The sequence below is a fragment of the Egretta garzetta genome, unplaced genomic scaffold (genome assembly GCF_000687185.1).
Source record: "Egretta garzetta isolate BGI_Z169 unplaced genomic scaffold, ASM68718v1 scaffold329, whole genome shotgun sequence".
Lineage (NCBI taxonomy): Eukaryota > Metazoa > Chordata > Aves > Pelecaniformes > Ardeidae > Egretta > Egretta garzetta.
Window position 1 is genome coordinate 357,906 of NW_009269999.1, and position 21,174 is coordinate 379,079.

General features: G+C 42.6%; 1 protein-coding gene across 3 annotated transcripts in view; it reads right to left on the minus strand.

The window, feature by feature from the left end:
• Positions 1 to 21,174, minus strand: part of PAMR1 (peptidase domain containing associated with muscle regeneration 1) — a 49,509-nt gene that overhangs the window by 20,252 nt on the left and 8,083 nt on the right. Inside the window, exons 3-7 of one of the 3 annotated variants that reach the window (XM_009647545.2) lie at positions 17,698 to 17,812; positions 12,295 to 12,512; positions 8,115 to 8,222; positions 2,610 to 2,636; positions 2,018 to 2,044 (exon numbers count right to left, since the gene is read on the minus strand). In XM_009647545.2, coding sequence (XP_009645840.1) covers positions 2,018 to 2,044; positions 2,610 to 2,636; positions 8,115 to 8,222; positions 12,295 to 12,512; positions 17,698 to 17,812 — 495 coding nt within the window. The remainder of the gene's footprint in view (positions 1 to 2,017; positions 2,045 to 2,609; positions 2,637 to 8,114; positions 8,223 to 12,294; positions 12,513 to 17,697; positions 17,813 to 21,174) is intronic. The other 2 variants (XM_009647546.2, XM_009647548.2) reach the window with 2 other exon arrangements.

The following is a 21,174-nucleotide window of genomic DNA, read 5'->3' on the forward strand; positions in this document are numbered from 1 at the left end:
TAGGGAAAAAGAAAATGAAGGGAACTAAAAAGCAGGAGAGTACTAAGGAAGTAGCAGGGCAATTTGGTTGGCTGTGAAATGCAGTTCCTGAGCTCTTGAAGAAACCAAAGAGGAGTATGGGAGCCATAAGAAAGAGAAAGTGGGATAGTGCCTGCTCGCTTGTGTCATCATTTCTACCGCCTGGGGCCATTCTGCCTTGGCAGTGTTTTGTATTAGCTGCTAACGGTGTGCAAGGCAATGAAATCATGCCCGTGAGCCCAACAAAGGGAAGTGTGTAAGGTAGCTTGCTTTAGAGATGTTTGAGTGTAAAATCCTCAAGGAGGAACAAAGCCTTTGAATGAACTTTGCGGGGGGAAAGAACAAAACTGTCAGCATCTAAGCATACTGGTTATTTCAGCAAAATTTCAAAGTAGTTTTAAGGTTACCCTAAGGCACTGCAAGAATATACAATCTGTATGCTTGCACACCAGAAGCTACAGACAATGTATCAGTAGTCCTTAGAGAGGACAAGGAGTGGATAGAGGCAGAGACCTCAAATCTGTACTCTATTCTGGGCCCTTCAAAGAAACCAAAAGTTACATCTCCTCCCCCTCAGCTAGGAGGCAGAAAACATCTTCGTCAGCAACTTATAACTGTATACCAGCCCCCTGTCGTCTGTGGCCTTTGCAAAAGGTGGAGGTGAGCCTAAAGTGTGCCAGTGATGCAGACTGGTTTTTTGGCCTGCATGCAGTCATTCTATGCTGAAGAGCTGATTTATGCCATACATTAGAGCAGACCTGTCAGGAGTACTTAGTCTCCTAAGTGATTCAGTGATAAAATGACAGGAAAAAGTGTCTTTGTCCCATCCAGCGTGACAAGAACACCTGGAAGGTAGCTTGGTCCAACCTATCCTCCTGTAACACTGATTCATCCTTCCACATGGCAAGTCATACCGGGGAGAATCCTGTGAATGGTTTTTATCTCTAAGGCATGTTAGCAGACTGAGGAAAAAGCACATCATTGTTTTGGAGTGGGGCAAGTGGAGATTCCCTATGAATCCATTTAATGTGGTTTAGAAATGCCCCTCTTTTCCTATGGCAGGCCTATCCTTGGATGGATTACATTAAGAAAGAGACAATTTATGATTTATTTAGATGTTAGCAATGCCTGGGACTATGCTATGGGCCCAATACTATGGTTTTTTTACTAGACATGCTTCACGTTCTGAAAACTAAAAAAAAACTGTCTAGTTAATAGACACTGAGAAAATAACAAAAGGACAAGAAGAGCTGTCAGTAAAGCAGATGTCCTGTCTCTTTCAGCCTTGCTATTAGCTACACTTACTCAATGGAGTTTCAAAACACTATAAAAATATTATGAGATTAAACACTGCTAAATGGTATGAGCAACTTCCTCCCAGAGACTGAATGACTTGCCCGTCCCAACAGTTCTATTGACAGAGATGAAGGAAAGAGCTGTCCTAGGGACCAGCTTTCTGCAGGGTGATTCACAAGCAGCAGCTGTTTAGTGATTGCTTCAAATGTTTGTAGTCATTTCCATCCTCAGCCATCAACCTGATTTTTCTCTTAGGTATTTCTGTCCTCCTATGGGGCATCTTGGCTGTTTGTGTAATAGGAGCCAAACAGCTTTAGTTTATCACTCAGTGAATTAAGACAAGCCAAAATTGATGTTAGGTTACCTTAGAGCACCAGACATCATGTTTGGTGGTTTGGAAGTTGCTGTGTGAACAGTCTAGCACCCTTCTAACCAACGGAGAAACCTTGAGGAAATATACTGAAGTAAAAACTGAGGGCAGAAATTTCTATCTCCATCTCAGGCCAAGCCCTTCAAATTCATGCACTAGGCACTAAACAATACAGATCTTGCCTTGTGAACACATGATTCTCTGTCCTGGTTTCGGCTGGGACAGAGTTAATTTTCTTCCTAGTAGCTGGCATAGTGCTGTGTTTTGGATTTAGTACTAGAAGAATGTTGATAACACACTGATGTTTTGGTTGTTGCTGGGTAGTGCTTAGACTGGCCAAGGACTTCTCAGCTCTCAGCTCTGCCAGGTGCATGAGAAACTGGGAGGGGGCACAGCCAGGACAGCTGACCCCAACTGGCCTAAGGGCTATTCCAGACCATATGACATCATGCTCAGTATATAAGCTGGGGGAAGAAGAAGGAAGAGGGGGACGTTTGGAGTGATGGTGTTTGTCTTCCCAAGTCACTGTTACGCATGATGGAGCCCTGCTTTCCTGGGGATGGCTGAGCACCTGCCTGCCCATAGGAAGTGGTGAATTAATTCCTTGTTTTGCTTTGCTTGTGTGCGCGGCTTTTGTTTTCCCTATTAAACTATCTTTATCTCAACCCACAAGTTTTCTTACTTTTACTCCTCTGATTCTCTCCCCCATCCCATTGGGGGGGGGTGAGCGAGCGGCTGCAGGGGGGTGGGGTGGCCGGCGGCGTTAAACCAGGACTTTCTCCTAGAAAGGAGTATACTGTGGGGCAGTATGGGGCAGCAAGGATAACAACCTAGTAAACAACTAGCCAGCACCACAATGTTCTTCTGATCAGCTCAAGAGAACGAAAGAGGGCATTATCCCACCAGAACTGAACTCTGAAGTGACTTAAAAAGCTCTTTGAGGACTGCAGTACTATTATCTTATCTGGCTGTGCAGAGACATGTAGGTCAACGACACTTCCTGTGTGATTGCACTTGGCCATGTCTTCACTGCAGGATTATCTCACCCTGTCTGAACTGTCCTTCTGAACAGTCTTGCCCATCAAGACCAGTTTAACTAAGTAATAAGTGCTCTAAGGCACAAGTAGCGGTACTATGTTGCATCTCAGAGGGAGTCCTAGGAAGGTTCTGGAGAACAAGTCACCGCTGAGAGCATCCTGCCTGTGTTCACACCGCAGGGTGGGGATTGCTGTATGACAGGCTAAAGAGTGGTGCTGGTTTCAGCTTTAGCCTGTATCCCATAATGGGTCTGCAAAACCTGAGAACTACCACATTCCAGTTAAAGGTTTTTGGTTGTGTGTGGGTCTCAAGGCAGGTGAACCCTTGGATTGTGATAGTGAAAAAAGGCCACTAGCCTTTACTCCTTAGCAGCTCCAGCTATATATGTGCTTTGGCAGCAGAGGGACATGGGTTCTTATTTCTTACCCTATACACACAAGCCTATAGGGAGGACAGTAGAAATCTGATGGAGGAAGAGTGGCATCAACCTCACCTGTTTGACATAGCCAGCAAAAAAAGCCACCTTGACATAAGTGGGGAAGAACTCTGTCCCTTTAAAAAAGCTGTAACAAGCTATTTTCCACTGGAAAAAATATTCAAATCCCAACAACCAACCAAAAAAACCTATGGCAGGGGTAGGAGTAGGGAAATTAAGAGTCATATTTCTTTTTGGAACATTCTCCCTAATTGGAATATGAATGATTTCCAGGCCAGAGTGGCAAGAAAGGGCTCAGGAGCATTTGGTTATACCTGAAGTTCTCCACTGTAATCATGCAGTGTAGCCATGGTCTACACATGGGCTGCAAATGGCACAATATGTACCAGTGATTATAGACAGTGATTATGGCACTCCTTGAAACCTACTACAGAGAATCTTTCTGACAAAATTTTAAAAAACTCCAAGTGTTGCCTCAGAAGACTCTGCATTACATGTCCATGGTTAGGTAAGAAAACTAGGTTTAATGTCCAGAACTTTTCCCCAGTGCCTCATCCCATGCCTCTGTCTAGCCTACACCAAGCACTGACAGCTGGGTTCATTTCTCCCATAGCAGAACAAGGCAGGGGGTGGGGGAATGTTAATGCTTTCTCCCTGCCTTAAATATCAGTCGGTCAGTCCGTTAAGACGTCCCTAAGAACTAGCCCAAGTCACAGTTGCATGGGGCCAAGAAGGATGGAAAAGGGATTATATCAGCAGCGTGGAAGGGTCTGAAAGCTATATTCAGAGGCCTGTTGGAACATAGTAAGGCCAGCCCTAGCAACATCAAAGGCTACAGCACAGAATTAGTTTATACATCTTAGTCAGTTGGAATAGACCCTTCATTAGGATTCAGAACAAACCTCTTCTTCTTGGCAGACAGGAGCGAGAAACAGAATAAAAATGGAAATCGGATCTGAGCCCTGAATTCCCCATTCAGCACGAGTTCCTCTTATTTGTGCAGGAACCCTAGTTTGCCTGGCTTTGTTTGAAATAAAGGTAACAGGAAATTTCAGGGCAGGATGAGGTCAAGGTCTTTTGCTTTGGGGCCAGCAAGCCCTGGGAGGACTCCTGAGTCAGAACACGCTGTCCTAGGAGGAGGACAAGTAGAGGGAGAGAGCATTTGCCATGGGGTACCAGCAATACCATCTCTCTACAGCTGCACCTTCAGCAGGCAAACTCAACACTGAGACTTTGCAAAAGACCTTTCTTACTTTGAGTGGAACAAGTAGTTGTCACTCTGTACAGAGTCATTGACAGTCTGATACCCGAGTGGATGTTTTTTAGCATGCAGAGCACCAGGTTGAAGCCACTAGTAAGCTTGTTACTTTTTCCCTAATGTTCATCTCTTGAGGAAGTTGCTGCTCTGTTTCAGAGTATTGCAGGCTAAGAGGACTGGATGATCAGGTTTTGGGGTTTTTTAAATGCCTCTGATATCAGGATTATTCACATTAAAATCCAGAGGTCAGACATAAAAGCCTGAGTTTGACTTCAGTCATGTCAGCATGGCAATGCGGTCACTGGGAGGGGAATGCAGGTATACTGCAAATTCAGTTTAAGAACAGAAAGAAGCCCAAGTATTTAAAATGGGAATTAGTTTTCTCTACTTACTGTATCATCATAGCAAAGCATGTTTATGTGTAAGAAGGTATTTGTTGCTGGCCTGTAGGACTTGTCTTCACTGTGTTTTAAGGCAGAAGAAAGAAGGAAATATCTAAGATCTCACTCTATTGATTAGCATTTGTTTTACAATTTCATATAGATTTTCTTTTAGAAACAGTCTCTGGATTGAAATCAGACATATTTAGATAATTTTTTTTTCGCCCTGAAACAGGACTGATGAAATATTAACAGCTGTTAGAAAGATAATGCTTGCATTTCACTTCATGATGTTGAAGCCTTTAAATCACTGTATTAGTCCCTCAAATTGTAAAGAAAAAGACAATTTCCTGGCTGCCACAGTTGAAGAGAAAAGAGACCGCTAGTTATAAGCAACCTGTGCCTTTAATGATTTTATTAATATTGCAAATTGTAACTGACAGAGCAATTAGGGTTGAATATTAACCCAGAAAGCAGCTTGACCAAAGTTGATCGTCCTGTTAAATAGATGGAATTTAGTTTAACAGAGGAAAAAATAGGTTTCTTGTGTCTTATCTCATTAAGGTGATTTCCGTAATTCCAGTAGTGATTCCCATATTTTTAAATCTAAACTTGGTAACAGACAAAAAGACACAGCTGCATTGAGATGGTAAGGGACTTAGAAAATTTCTGATTCTCTCATGAAATGTCCATTGCTGAATTTTTTTAATTTGGCCGTAACTTATTCCTCAATGAGATAATCCCACAGCCTCCCTTCCTCTGAAGTATGTCCCCTGGATTTCTTTAAAACCATCATATCACTCTGGGTACCTTCTGTTGCACCACCTCAAATCATCTACCTGCACTTAACATTAAGGGGCTCTAATTTTCTTCTCTCTTACACCTATTTTTCATCAACATAAATCCATTTACTTTAATGGGATTGCACCTGACTTGCTCCAAGAAAACCAGACTGAAAGAATCAGCCTCATAGTGTCCAAAGTCATATTCAGTATTCCAAAAATGACCATTTTATGATCGTTTTCTGCAGAAATAAATTTATTTCCCTTGGCTCCACCTCACAAGACAGCATTGCTGCTGCAAGACCTGACAGACAGAAAGATTCTGACCATGACAAAATCTCCCTTTACCATTTAAACTGCAATGCTGTTTGGGAAACTACATGACTAATTTTCAAAGAATTACAGCCACAGATATTTTTTCCAGTTCTTCCTTTGGCTCTTAAAAAACAAATCAAACTTTAATTTTCTGCCTTTTTCCCCCCATACACTGGAAAATACTTAGGATATGTTTTGGCAAAACTGAAGGAAATATCTTAAGAAAAAACTTCTTTGAAGCCAGAGAGAACAGATTTGCCATGATGTTTTCCCACTGTGAGATTTGCTATTCACATACAAGAAAAAAAAAGTCAAGCTTTATCTATGTTATGAAAGGCAGAAATATAGGGGCTGGAAAAAATATTTCCTAGCATAAGCAAAAGGCAACCATACAGCTGCAAACAGCATAAAGTAACCATATTTTATCCACCTAAACTGTTCTTTCACAAATCAAACAACAGGATTCCTGTCAAGTTAAAAATCTTACTGTATATATTTTAAGTGTCTCCTCCCTTTTATTCTGTTACTACATATACCCTTCATTGTTTACAATAAGATGGAAGTCTCATCCTATTGTTTTTCTACTACCTCTGTTGTTTGCTGTGTATGTTGCATGGGTAAAGTTTCTACACCGGAATTACAAAAGAAAACTAGTAAAAGAATGTGAGCTTCATTTCTTGCCTTAACTGTAGTGTAGACCCTGCCAAAACTAGGGTTGAGGTTTGCTGGAAATTTAATTAATTTGAAATTTAGGTTGTTTCTGAACCAGACAGGAATCTTTACTTTTTTTGAACTCTCTCCTAAAGACAGGAACAGAACTAAATCTCACTGAGCAGTTGCAAAGAGCTAGGGAGTTTCCAGTCCCTAAATGACCTGCTCAACAACTACTCATAGGAAAGAGGCCATTAGCCCAAGAGCCAGCCACATTAGTCCTGAGGTCAGGAACCCTCAATTTTCAGCAACCCCTTCCCTACAGAAAACATACCAGGAATCTGTGCAATCTGGCAGAATGTGGCATGCTGTTCAGAACCAAAACTTTTTCAGGCTTACATAAAATGTAAAACTACCTCTCTTCTGGTCTGCTGGGAGAAAAGTCAAGTCTTATGAGCTAATTCTGGATCTGTAGAGTATTGAAAGGTCTGGTCTTTTATCTCAAAATGATCCATGCAAGGAGGTACCACGTCATTGTGCTTTAGCACTCCTGATGAAGTAAAAGCAATTCCTGGAGAGAAATCCACTGCTGACAATGGCATGTATGAGAAAAGATTCTGAAGTAGTGAGGTTTGGTGTATATTGGCTGCCGTGACATAGAATTGAAAACTCTGCAAGCAGGCAAGGCATTGTGTGCCTTACGGCCAGAGTAATGCCACAGCAGGGCACAGTAAGCCATGTTTTCTGTCTTGGGCCAAATATGATCCCAAGTGGATTTCGCTAGTATCACTGAAATCCTCCAGGGTCAGCTGGAGCTCTTGCTCAGTGACGTTAAATATTGCACAATGCTCCTTTCAGCTAGTAGAAATGATACAGACTTTATCATAGCATATGTTGCACAATTCTTACTCCTTCTTGCTCTTTCAAGCCCTGTGAGATGAAGACATTTGCTCAAGCATGAAGAATTAAATCACTAGAGCAGACAATTGATTTGAACTCATTTGAACCCAGTTACTTTACAGTTCGCTTGGCAGGACAAAACCAGGTGTATAACTATACGTACATTGAGGACCACCAACACAAAGATGGAGAGAATCTACCCTTTTTCATTTGTTTGGATCCCAAGTCTCTGGCATTCTTTGTGCCAGAACTCTACCTTTCAGGTGGCTGTGAGGGAAGACAAACTTCCTAGGAGTGACTCTGGCTAGAGCATCAAGCGTAGGGCTCAGCTGGGGTATGTGCTTTTAGAAGAGAACAGCTGATCCACACAGTGGAAAATAGCAGGCAGGTATATCTCTGTCTTATAAGGTTAGTCCATTACCAGATTTCTTGTGTGCTGTTTCCCAGGTCCAATTATTTTTAACCTTTTTACACATAAAGCTCCAGAACTATTCAGTGGAAATATTCATAAACTGCAAGCAACATGTCTTTTAAAATGTTGCAAGAAGCTCAGTGCATTCTCTGGCACTGTGACTGACCTAACCTACATATCAATAACACTCCTAACAATTAATGGCCTGCATCAGTGACAATCCTGGAGGCTAGTCATACACACAGTGCCTGTACTCACAGTTTTCACAGCGATTCCCTGTATAGCCAGCCAGACAGGCACATTTGTAGGTACCACTTTTGTCTAGAATGCACGTTCCATCATGAAGACATGGAGATGAAGAACAAGCTATAAAAAAAAGCAAGAACATTCATGGTTTCTCATAGGATGGGGGACCTATCTATTTTTCCTCATGATGGTTGTGTCTTGGGGTAAATTACATATTCTGTTTAAAAGTTAGGAAGACATGGTGAAGGGCCTAACGCATGTCAAAAAGCCTTCTGCTCTTCTTTCTTACTTACTGGAAAGGCGATCTTATAGGGCAGTTTTTTTCCCAACATTCATCACTTACTCTTATAATTTTCCTTTAACTGTAGTCAAGTGGTGAGAAATGTTTTTGGAAGAAAAATAATTTAAAGCAAGCTCCAACGTTGTTAAGAGCTTAGCCTAAATTAAAGAAGTTTAATACCAACTTACATTTCTCCTGCCATTCATCCCAGAGTTTAGGGATAAGTTCTGGGATCCATTGTTCTGGCAGGTTTTTTGGGTCTCAGATCTTGTCATCCCAGACTTTGGGAGTTTCTTTGCCCCTGAGGAGCATTTCTTTGGTGTCAGGTTCAGGAAGCCCTGAATGGTTATGATGACTCTAAGTCTGCCAGGGAAGCACTTGCACACTACAAATCTACCAGTGATACACATCAAACTGTACATATTAGCATAAATTAATATCAGAATGTGTAATTGTGCCATTTTGTATCAGCAAATTCTATGGTGCAATAACACACACACTTTTTTTTGTGCCTGCTCTAAGGGGACATGAGTAAGTAGAACATAATTTACTCTGAAAAATACAAATAATCATTTCCACTTAGACTATTTTTCAAACTGAGTGTGGGTTTTAGCAGACAGAAAGTAGACCCCAAATCTCTAGATTTAGATCCAGTTTAAGATTCAAGTAATTCCAACACCTGAGGAGTTTGGGATCTGATGCCCTGCTTCAAGTCCATCTTAACAAAACAAGAGTGCAGCAAAGTTCACATCTGGACCCATACAACAAGTTGAATGCAGTTTCAGCTCACATTGACTACAAAACCTATTCCTCACCATCTTAAAGAATTATCCAAGCATGCTCAATAACTTGCAGATTAAACTTTGAAATCATAATTGCTAGAAGGGTCTGCATTCTAATTCATTTACAGATCATCTTTGTCCTTCCACACTAAATACACTAATTACTTCAGTTATAACAGAAATATGAATCTTTGTACCAGCTGTTGAGTGTTGCAACCATGAGCAACCAACCCGGAGAGACCTATGGTGAGGTTGTGTGCTATTACATTTAAAGCATTCTCTCTGCTGCAGTCTAGAATGACAGAAAACAGAATCAGCAGTTTTCCTTGCAAAGACTTCACTTGAAACATAATCTTTAAGTCTCTTATATCCAGATGGCAAGAGACAAGAAATATATAGATGCCACATATGGATTTCTCTGGAGGTTTCATGTGGTGATTTAACAGCAATTCATACATGGCTGTGCAATAAATATCTTCCAGGTCTCATTGAAGACTAAGGTCTGACTAAGGACAGTAATTCATTCATTAATGTGGCAATTGTACTGTATCCAACAAACATAAAATATCACTGAGAAAGAGAAGAAGCAGAAGATTGTGTACAGACTGATATCTTGTTGTCACTGGTTTGAAGGCAGTGAACTTTCAGCTTTGTCTTTGCCCCAGCTTTGTCTCATGATTCTGTAAGAGTAAGCATGTCAAGTGAGCGAGGATAAGTGCCAGATATTTTCCTTGAAAATGCCTGACAGTCAGGAGCACTAAATATTTTTCTTTTTAAATGAGTCTTGATTTCCTGGCTTCAGTCAAACAATGTGGGACAATACTTGAAATGGTTAAAGCCCTATGTTGTGTCAAAGATCTCTAGCTTGGGGGTACAGAAAGTAAAGTGCTATTGAAATTCAGTAGCATGCTTTCATCTAACTAGATCTAGCATATGTCTAATCCCTAAGAGACCCTGATACCTCCCCATCTGGCCTCCCATCCTTCTCATCTGAAGTCTGTTGAGTGACTTCTGGTCACTCATGCCAATTACTGGTTCCCATTTGACACGTGGCATGGGATGGGATCTACTTCCAGACCAGGCAGTGCAGCAGGGTGTGTGGTTTCGTCCTTTAGTAACTACACATGCATTGACCTTTCCTAAAGGGGATATAGGCTTTGCAGCTTATTTTATATCAATCAAAACCTTTCTGGCAGTTGAACCAGTGATGTCTGTGCAGTCAGTGCCACTGCTTCAGCAATCTATGACTTACAAGCCAGCACAGAGCTCAGAGGAAGGGAAGACAGAAAGGCAAGGAATTCTGTTGTGACAGCACAAGACACTTCTTCAATCCTCTCCATTACACCACTAAGGTGCTGGGGACATCAGATCACCTTCATGGCCTGGTTCACATCCTGTAAGCACAAGCACTGCTCTCATCTGCAGCACAGGGAATTCCTCCAGCAAGCCCTGTGCAATCTGTTCCGGGGACCTCAGCTTTTCCACAGTGCTGTGCACAGAGGGAAATTTCAGGGGAAATGCTTCAGTTTGCAATGTGCTGCCAGAGCTTTTGATCCTGTGCTGCCCCCACTTTCAATTCTACACTGCCCCTTGCACGCCATATTCTTTCCCTAAACTGTCCTGCTGGCCAGGTTAATGCTTCACATAAAAAGACACTGGGAGTGTTTTAAAAGCCTTTCACTGTAGCATCACATTAAGCCAGAACAGCCTCATAATAAAGTGCACAGTAAGACCTCCTCACAAACTCTAAGAAGCCCTTTGCAACGTGCACTGTGTGATTTACCACACTTGCAGCCACCCAGCCTCAGAATAATTACCACTAAACACAGGGTGGAAATAAAGTGCTCAACAGTATTCGAATACCAAGTGTTCCCTGCTGGGCAGAGAAAACAGAATCAATTCAGCTCGCACCATATGGAATATGTTAGTTCCCTAAGTGTAGGCAGCCCTTATGCAACATAGTCCACACCACATTCATTTGTTCTGTATCACCTCTCCTGCTGTAAGCCCAGGCGAACTATCAATAGCTAACTGCTCCTGCTATGTTACTAACAGGTACTCAAGGTAACATTTGAAGAACAGGGCAGGCTAAGAAATGGCATTGGCACTGCATCCAGCCATATACACATTTCAGATTGCTAGTTACACCCCTAATCATTGTTAACAGCTGATCCAGTGTAGGTTTGTGTATTTATATAAGGATTATATAAACTAACTAAACTTCCTGAGCCAGATATACCCTGGATGACCCCATGAAATGTGGGTCACCAGGGTGTGCAGAAGGCAAGTTATAGATCCTGCAGGGTTTATCTATGGCAAAGCAGCACACTCTCATTAACCTTCTGTGCTAGGAGTACTGTGGACAGATTTGACCAAAATTCCCTACATAGCTAAACAAGGAAGATCCAGGAAGAGCATAGAGGCTGCTTCAATTGCAATAGCAAAATGAGGATCCAGCTACATTTTCAATGCTATTTTACAGCCAGAAAGAAACGATGGAAGGCAGTGTGGGGGACTCAAGCACTGAATACTAATAAAAACACAGGAATTCTGGAGCCCTGCTTCTGTCATTCATAATACTGACTTCATCACAGAATGGGAAATGCCTCTTTTTTTTTTTTTCTTAAAGAAAATAATCTGTCCTTTGTACATACTTTTTTTTTTAAGCCTTAATGGTATGATACATGAGCCAACACAAGAGTCACGTCAGGGCATTTTCACGAAGCTAATTATGAGGCTTTGCATCAGGTTTTTTGCTAATTGAGACAGTGACTCTTCTCCTGCACACAACATTGAGCAATTCTGCAATTGCAGATACACAGGCCCCTTCCCCTATTTCTTTCTGTGCTTTTAGTTCTCAGATTTAAGCAGAAAAGTCTCACAAAACAGCAGCTTTTCTGTGATGGCTGATGCGCTTTTTCTTCGCACAGGTAGAAGAATTCAGTCTTTGTGGAAAAGCCTCACATTCACATGCCATCTGACAGCTTTTGAATCTTCCCTGCACTGACTTTGTGTAAGTTGCTGTTGGCAACACAGCATGACATTTTTTAATGAAGCAAAACAGAGAGAGAGATTAGTGAAATTGAATTAATGAGAATGAGTGGCATGTTCCACTTTTGGATTATTTTACCTGTAATTCCTTCAAAGACAGCATGAAATCCGTCAAAGTTCTTGGATCCATCAGACTGGAAGAGGACATGGAGTGAAGACCCAGTGCTTCGGATGGGAGGCGGCCTCTCATTTCCACAGAACTTCTTAATTATTCGGCTGTCCAAATTGTCCCCATCACGGACCTCCACATAGTCATACTGGCACATGTAGTCAAACTCCAGGCTCAGCATGGAAAATCTTGGGAAACAAGGACACACAGTCAGCATGCATACTCTTACCTGTGCACGTTGGCTCTGATTTATTTGGTTGTTTAGTTATATCTGTGCCCTCCCCCCTTCAGTGAATCAACAAGTCCCTAATCACATGAAGTCACCCTCACTTCATTTCAGTCTTTGTATCATCATCCCCGGAGACCAGCTCAAATCTACACAGTTGCTCCATGAGAATATTTAAGTGGCAGAACAGTGAAGTCTAAATTGAAGTCATACAGTCTGTTCACATGCATCAGGTCCACAACCACATTACAATGTTAGAATTTTCATCTAGGGTCAGACACTGTAGGGGGCATATTTCTACCATGTCCATTTGCTAAAAATTGTTCTGTTTCCCCTAAATGAAGCTCTAAGTACTGAAAGTAACAGTATCAAAGATGAAGGCTCAAAAGCTATTTACATTGTGATGTTCAGAAGTCAGCAATAAGGGGTACAAGGAAAGCTTGGGGATGTAACAGAAGCAGAATTAGGCAGGCAAAGGAAATCTGAAACACTACAGCACGTTTGGCATTAGAAAGAAAAATGGTAGTAAATCCCCAATGTCTGGCACTGGCTCTTCTTTTGAGGGCAGAAATAAGGGACAGGAGTTAGTGCAGAAGAGAAATATTTAAAGCCTTTTTCCTACAATATCTGTCTTTCCTAGCCTTGATCCAGCCACTGCATGAAGCTCTTGTTCATTAACAGCACTGTTATATGCTGCTGTTTGAATTCAGTAGGGCACAGAGCCAAAACATCCCACCAGAATATGAATGAGAAACAGAGTGAGAAACACCAAGTGCCTCTGGAGAATGAGCAATGGCCAGGGGTGCTGGGGCCAGCCTTGGTACAGCAGCTAAGAATGAGAAGATCTAGGCCTGGGAGAGGCCATGCTGCTAGCTGTTCAGCAGAATATTTTATAAATGAAACTTATATGAATGAAACTGTTGTGTACTCAATCTTCTTGAGAACTCCTAAAGCCGCAGACTTGTGTATTTAGGATTAGGCTAAATCTCCCACCGTGCTTATTCCAGTGTGGGCCTAGTGATTTGCAAAGACTGCATTTTCACACCAAAGAGATGAGACAAATTTTGGATCTGCTGCTGGATCTCACAGTCTGAAGACGCAAGAGAATACTGTAGCCTATTTCCTGCTCTTCTCTGTAGCCTACTCCACTGCTCTTCATGGGGACTCAGGCCCCCATGTTAAGGAGGCCCCCATGTTATGTAAAATGACCTTTCTTTGACAACTCATGAGCTGACTTAAGAGGCTTCTTCACTTAGTCACCTTTGTTCATTTCATATGGTTGGGTTTAGAGCATCAGGAGTACACTACGTACAGAGAAATGAATGATAAGTTGTAGGAAGCTACACCAATGGAGCAAAGCCCCTCATTTTTTAAATCATCTGGTGGAATGTAGAATAAGAAAAAAAAAGACATCTGCTTTTAATATGCATTAGAGAGAGATTAATTCAACTTAACTTTGCATAAAATGCATGAGTTGAATTCTAGTTCTGTCAGGTTTGCCAGAGACATCCTCAAAGGCATCAGGTTATACACTACATCTTCAAAACATTCTTTCACTGGTGGATCATACCCCAGGGATCTACCCTTATGGAAATTATAGAGCAATACAAACCAACCCATTCATCCTTGTCACACTTATGAGGCTACAGTTTATCCTGACTCAATCCTAGAAACATTTACCAGTTTAAGTAATTAAGTATGTGTGTAAGTACAGTAAGCAAGTTTCTGGTATGCCCACCATGTAATGGGAGCAGTATTATTTATAGATGTAAAGGTAAACTCTGTCTAGCAGCGTGTTCTTGAACAAAGAATATCAAGAGATACTCACACAGAGTGAAGGCACAGAATGAAAGACCCATAAATAGAATACTGTTTTTAAATGTTTACTTTTTCTGCTTTAAAAAATGTGGAAAATGGGAAAGGCATAGGGGTTCCTGATTTGCATTTTATTTAGCTTAGCATAGAAGCAGATACACTGTACTGATGACATGGGATCCCATGATTAAGACTCAGAATTGGCATGTCAGGAAACCTGCCAAGCTTTTCAAAACCTCTTGGCTATAGCCCAGTTGATGGGACTCTTTACAGACCACGAGGTCTATTGCTGTTTAAATCACAGGTACAGGCAATGTAATGAACCTTAGTTCCCTCCCCTGCGAAACTGTAACTTTATCATAATTCTCTTGGATATTACGAAACTAAGCATGCTAATTTAGTGCTACAAGTCATCAGATATAAAACGGAATGCAAAGGATTGTCTTGATTTCATCAGTGTCTGCAGTGTGAATACATTCACCAACCCCTCTGAGGAAAGCCTCTAGCCAAAGGAAAATATTTAAAACTGCATCTCTGCTGAGGCATTAAAGAAAATGATTGAAAGTTGTGAGCTACTTCTACTGTGGTATGACATCCCTGACATGGCTTGAACTGAGGGAACTTATACATCACAACCCGAAGAAAAACAAGGGTGGAAAAAAGCAGAGAAAACAAACTACCACCACAATCTGGGCACCATTTATCAAAACGGCTCTGCTTAGCCAATCCCCAAAGGACTGTGTGGCACAGCCTGAAGCAAGGGAAGATTTGCCAGTGCTCCTGAGAGTTTTACTCTTCCTGCCCTATGTAAGCAGAGACAAACCACTTTGTTCCCCTTCTGTATCACACTGTCCCCATCCCTGCCCTTGCAAGCTGTAAGAATGGCAGCAAACAGGATTTGTGCACAGAGAGAATGAAGAAAGGAGTTCTGTTAGCAGTTGTGCTGATTCAGCACAATGTTGGATGTGCATCACAGCTCTAAGCAGAGTTAGCACCCACAGAGGGGATCAGCACATTTATATGAAAATGCAGTGAAGGCAACAATACAGCATGGATGGCAGACCCAGGAAGAAGACTCTGGTGGCCTGCTTAGTTGTACCTGCCCTTCTGATGGCCTAAAGGAGAAGCTTTAGGCTAAATGTACCAGTTTTTCACAGTATCTAACTGCTGAAATACCTCAATGGCCCGTTTTGAGGTGGCTCACCTTGAAAATCTCAGCTGATTCAGCACACACTGCGGGGTTACCTTATGTGAGGTAGATATAGGTCCTCATGTTCTGTGCTTGCCCTGGAGCAAGGCCCCTCCTTTGCCTCCTGACTTGCAGGGTGGCAGGATTAAGTGTGGACATTCAGGACAGTTCCTCGCCTTTCCCTAGAAATGCCATGTCATCTGCTGGGATCTTTAGGCACTCAGACATCAAGCTCAGGTCAGGCTGGGCACAGGGCTTTAGGTTTCTCCAATGCTACCCAGCTCAGATAAACATAGTTGGTGACAATAGAAGGTTGGTAGCTCAGGTTCCCTCTTGGAGACTTTCACAGTTGGAATGTAACGTTATGTCACAACAATGAGATGCCTAGTATTGTGTTTGTTTGACTGTAGGAAGGATGGACATGGGAGAAAAAGAGAAAGGCACTCTCTGCAGGATGCCCCTCATGTTAATTTTGCATCTTCTGGTAACAGCAAAGGTAAACGGACAAAATTGTACAGATCTCATGTGATACTAACATATTCTTAGCATACATGTGGGTAGCCTTCAGGATCTAGAATGGAGGTCTGATTTCTCCAAAAAGTTAGTACTTCTGTTAGCTTACTTGACAGCGCTCCCCATTCCTCTGCCTTGAAAACAGATGACAGTCTCCATAGTGAAGCCACAGCAAGTACTGCTCTTCGATCTGGTGTACTTTGTTAAAATAGCCTTTTCTCCCTTTCTTGTACCTTGTGCCTGGTGCCACCTGGCTGTCAACTCTTTACCCAGAGATGGGTGCATTCAGTAGTGGTGTGCATGCACAGGATCCATTTCCACTCTCACACCCTTTCCATAAAAGTGAAGATAAGGTGACACCTGTAGCTCCTGAAGCACTTCTTAAGCCTTACAATTGACAAAGACTTGTTCAGAAATGTAAAAAAATACCAGGTTACCACCTCCCTGAGCTTGTGCTGTGCAAATCATACACCTAGCCAACAACATCTTTTAAAAAAAGGTAGGTACAGCTCATACCTGCTGAGACCGATGCAAAGTTGTGTCATGAGAACACAAAACTCCTCCTCACAGAATTGCTCCCCTGTCTCTCCTACAGATTTATCCAGAGTCAAGAGGCTCCAACACTATCCAGGCAATAATTGCAGCTGCTCATAGCTACATAATAAGTTGCATTTGCAAGTCTGAAAAAAGGGCATTAGTGTGGGAATGCCACAAGCTCTTCTTTTCTATTCAATTCTTCCTCTTGTTAAATATTAAGTCTCTCATTAAACATATAGGAAGAAATCTGTTTGTGTATCTAGCGTAGTTCTTCTGCCTGGGCTTCAAAGCTGGTGAAATACTGGTGTGAAGGTTTTAGCTACTATTTTTATTATATTAGCTAGGGGGTTTTAAATACAATCCCTGCCAAGCTTCCTGCTGCATGTGTGAGCTCCCTGCTACACACACATGAAAACAGTATTAATTACCCCAACTAAGGGCAATCCTGCACTAGGCAGGATAGCCAGTCACGAACTGTGAACCTGAGTCAGCAGGGACAGGTTAACAGGTCTAAGCAGACACAGGTCAGAGGAGCAATGACTTGCAGGAGAACCAATTACATCCTCCAGACATAGGAATGGTAAGAGGAATAACTGAGGCTGGTAGAGGACGGGGCTGGTAAAATAAGTAAAAGAAAAATAAGAGAGGGAAAATGTGGCTAAATGCAAGGCAGGTCCTACAGGCAAGTCTCTCCTGACATGAGACATCATATCAAAATGTTCCTACATTTCCAAGCTTTTCTTCAAAGAATGTCTTCGTTCAGCCTGGTACACTCTTCAGAAAATATTGGGTGCTTTAGTGTCAAAGTCTTGAAGAGACCTCTAGAGAGATACATTGTGCTCAATATCTGAGAAACTCTCCTCAGCATTCAGCTGTCCTAAATGGGAACTGAAAGCACAGCATTGATGATTTGAGCAGTGGCTGCCCATCACAAGCTAGACCAGGGGAAAGAGCTGAGGTACCAAACGCAAAGTGGTGGAAGTACCTTTACTGCCCCAGGGCTCCCAGCTGTTGATCCTCATTGAGACTTGGTTACCCACGTGCCCCAGTGTCCACCTGAAACAAGTGCTGGCTAAAAGTCAGTATGACCTACCTTAATTCAATGTTAAATCCAGCTTGAACATGAATAGTCCATTCGCATCGTGCATTCAGTGGGTAACCCTCCAGCAAAATCTGACCTCTAGAAGCCCGAAGCACCTGCCCACATCCTGGGGAAAAAAAAAGAAGAAAAAAAATCTGTGTGAGGGACCTTCAAGAGGCATTTGAGAAAAATACATGTAGAAACAACACCAGAATGAAAAGACAGGGTGGTTTAGGAAGATACAGATTTTCTTACAAGGCAGTATGTGAAATAATGAGACAGCCACACAGCTTTAAAGAGTTACGACTCTGTTAGACTATTGTCTAGGCTAAGAGCACCCCTAGAAAAGTTACAGTTGATTGCTTCTCCCTGTTTTGCAGTGCAGCCCCATGAAACAGCTTTTGCCCCATTCTTGACTAGCCCACCCACCCACCTGGCTGAACACTCCATCTCAGAACAGTTTTGATGGATCTCACGTTGGCCTGTGTAATCACTGAAGCTGAGGAAGCTGGTGGGAAAGTGCCAAATTAGCTCAAGTGAGCGAAACAATGAGAGGAGCTGTTGCACCCAACATCACAGTTTCAAGTCCTTCACAAGAAGATTCTTGGAGGAAAAACAGCTGATGTATTCCTAGGAGACATCCGTTTGTCCTCAGGATTCACCACATCCTTACATGTTAATGCCACCATGCCAATGGAGACATAACCGTAACAGCTCCTCCTGGAGCTCAGTGTAACACAATGACTCAATGCTACACTTATATTATACACAGCCCTCACTGCTTCTCTCAGGTTCATTCCTATCCTTCCTCTCCTCCTGTTCCACTCTGCCCGTGTCACACTCAGTTTTTTGCCATACTATGAAATGTACTTCAGTGCCCTGCATCAACAGAAGATTAAGTACTCCAGTCATTTGTGCCCAGTCTGAGAAAACCATCAGAGGACAAGGACCCGAACAAACAAGGTCACACACTGAGGAAGCAATATCTTTTCATGGCTATCCTGCAGCTGTCCCTAGGCAGCTGTCCAGGGATAGTTTCCCTAATTCCTCATCTTGGATGCTGAACACTTTTAGCCCAGAGAGTTCTCTCAACGTTGGTAACCTCTCCCTTTCTCCCAGTTATAAAATATAGCTAATGGTATTTTCCTCTGTGGAAGAAGGAAAGTTGTTTAGCGATTTTTGTAGAGCCTTCTGTGATCTGTATATGCAAGTGCTAGCAAAATGCACAGTTAAATCATTACGCACCAAACAGCTAATTTCTCGGTTTCTACTTGCCCGATTACATCTTTCTGAATGGAGTCTTGCACATGGCTACATTCCCTGGTAAGCCTTCTGTTGCTTTGCTGGGGGATAAGGCTGTACCTGTAAGCCAGAAATTGCAACTGAGTCTAACAGGGGAACCAGAGGACTCTGACAGGCCGCACACTACAGATAATAAGTAAAAAGACAAATTACCCAAAAGACCTCCACAGCAACTCTCTCGCTTCTTTTTACCTCTTTAGACCAACAGAAATCCCTTCTCCTTCCATCTGTTTCCAAAGAGGAACCCTACACTTTTAACCAGTAACACAGGAGGGAAATGAGGGTGACAGTGACCTGATCTGGTGAAGTAACAAGCATCTGCGGTTCCCATTGATCTTAGTGTCTGGAAATCAGTCCTGCTGCATCTGGTCTATGGGGAAACATGAAAACTGCAGGTCAATTACTCCTCTTTCTTCTTAAGAAAGTGTTGCTCAAATGAAATACCCTTTGTTCATTTACCCTTGGTTACCCTTAATTAAGCAGGACCCAAGGAAACAGAAATCCTGCTCAGAAAAGTTCCTCAAAAGTGTTTCATCCTCCTCTGTGGCTCGCTTAGTTCCCTTTTGTAAAAGGCAAGGATTAATGACAGTGCCCAGCAACCACATTAGGAATCAGCAAGTACAGCAGGATCTGCTGTGGTGCACATGATAATGCTCCTTCCCACAGCAGGAAACAGGACCTTGCGCTGCCACTGGGTCTTGCCTCAAAAACAACCTGAGACAAAGCTGCTATAAATCTTCAGATGGTTTGACAGGGGGCTTGGACCACCTCAAAGAAAGTTTCCCTTTCGTCCCAAAGGGCTTTTGAGTTTCTGATGCCTTTAACAAAGGAAAGCCAAAGAACTGGTGCAAAGAGATATCTGTGTGCATGGCATACTAAACGCACTTTTCTGTTTGCAGTGGTACAGCCTGAACTCTCTGAACACTGGTGCCAAGGAAGTAGGCTTGGCCAGCAAAGCAGGTGGTCCAGAGGCTAAAGAGGAGCCATTCAATGACTGCCTCCAAAAGAACGTTCTCAGATTTGCTACCGTCCTTCTCTGCATGAAGCACCTGTGCGATCACATCAGATCTGTGCTCTTGTATCTCCAGCCCTTCTAGCAGAAGTTAGGCTAGCTCCCCAGACTGACAGTTCAATCATCTGTTGATCAAAAGCAGTCCTTTCTCTTCCCATTCTGAATCTGTGGGAGACCTGGAAAGCTCTCAAAAGTAATTTACATCCTAAACACAAATGCTGGCAAATTCCGCCTCATTTACAAAAAAATAATCCACTTTGGCGGAATGTCAACATCCTTGTTCTGTTCCTGTTCCTGAAAAAAATGCAGATTTCAGGGCCACAGTACGATTTCCTCTAAGGCTTCTAATACAAGAGAAAACAATTCAGGAGACCTGTAGGTTGATGGAGGGAGAGGTCCTGAGGAGACCTCCGGTAAGAACTCATTATCTGCTCTTCCAGTGTCTCAGCATGAATGTAGGGCTCCTTCAAAGGTCAAGAGGATTGCACAGAGGAGAAAGAGAGTAGAAATGTTGCTGGTATTCAGAAACAACTGATATGGGAAGGCAGCTGTCACTCATTAACACCTTGTTGCTACCTGTTGCTTGTTAGTCACCAGTATTATGTGAAACAGTAATGCTTGCAAAGTCTCTAAAACTACAAGTACTGTTGTTTGCCACAGGGACCACATTTGGACAGCAAGGCTGAGGACAGCTGTTAGATAACACCACTTTCTCCCCTACTGTGATGGAGTATGTGTTCTCAAGTGCCGTGACAATCGGAGGTTGACAAAGGCTCTTAGAGCGCAGGGTGCAGAGGAAAGGGTGCTGCAGGGTCATTTTTTTTCTGGTTTTAGATTCTGATGTGTCTTTTAGGGCATGATAGTCCAATCCAATAAATGGTCCCATTAGGAAAAATCCCAGTACCCAATTAACTCTATTCAGTGTGGTTTTTCCCTAGTAATATTCTTTTGGATCTACCCTATACCAATTATCTTTTTACCAAATGATGTGGTGTCCTTTGGCTGTTTTTCAGCTATGTCCATGCGCCCGGTTATGCCAGCAGACAGTACAAGCAGGACAGCCCTATCGGCTGGCCCTTGCTACTCTTCCTTGCTACAGCCCTCCAGGCACATCACCACTTCTGCTGGTGGTTCCCAGAAATCGCTCCCAGGGGGCTCACCCTGCCCTTGCTGTT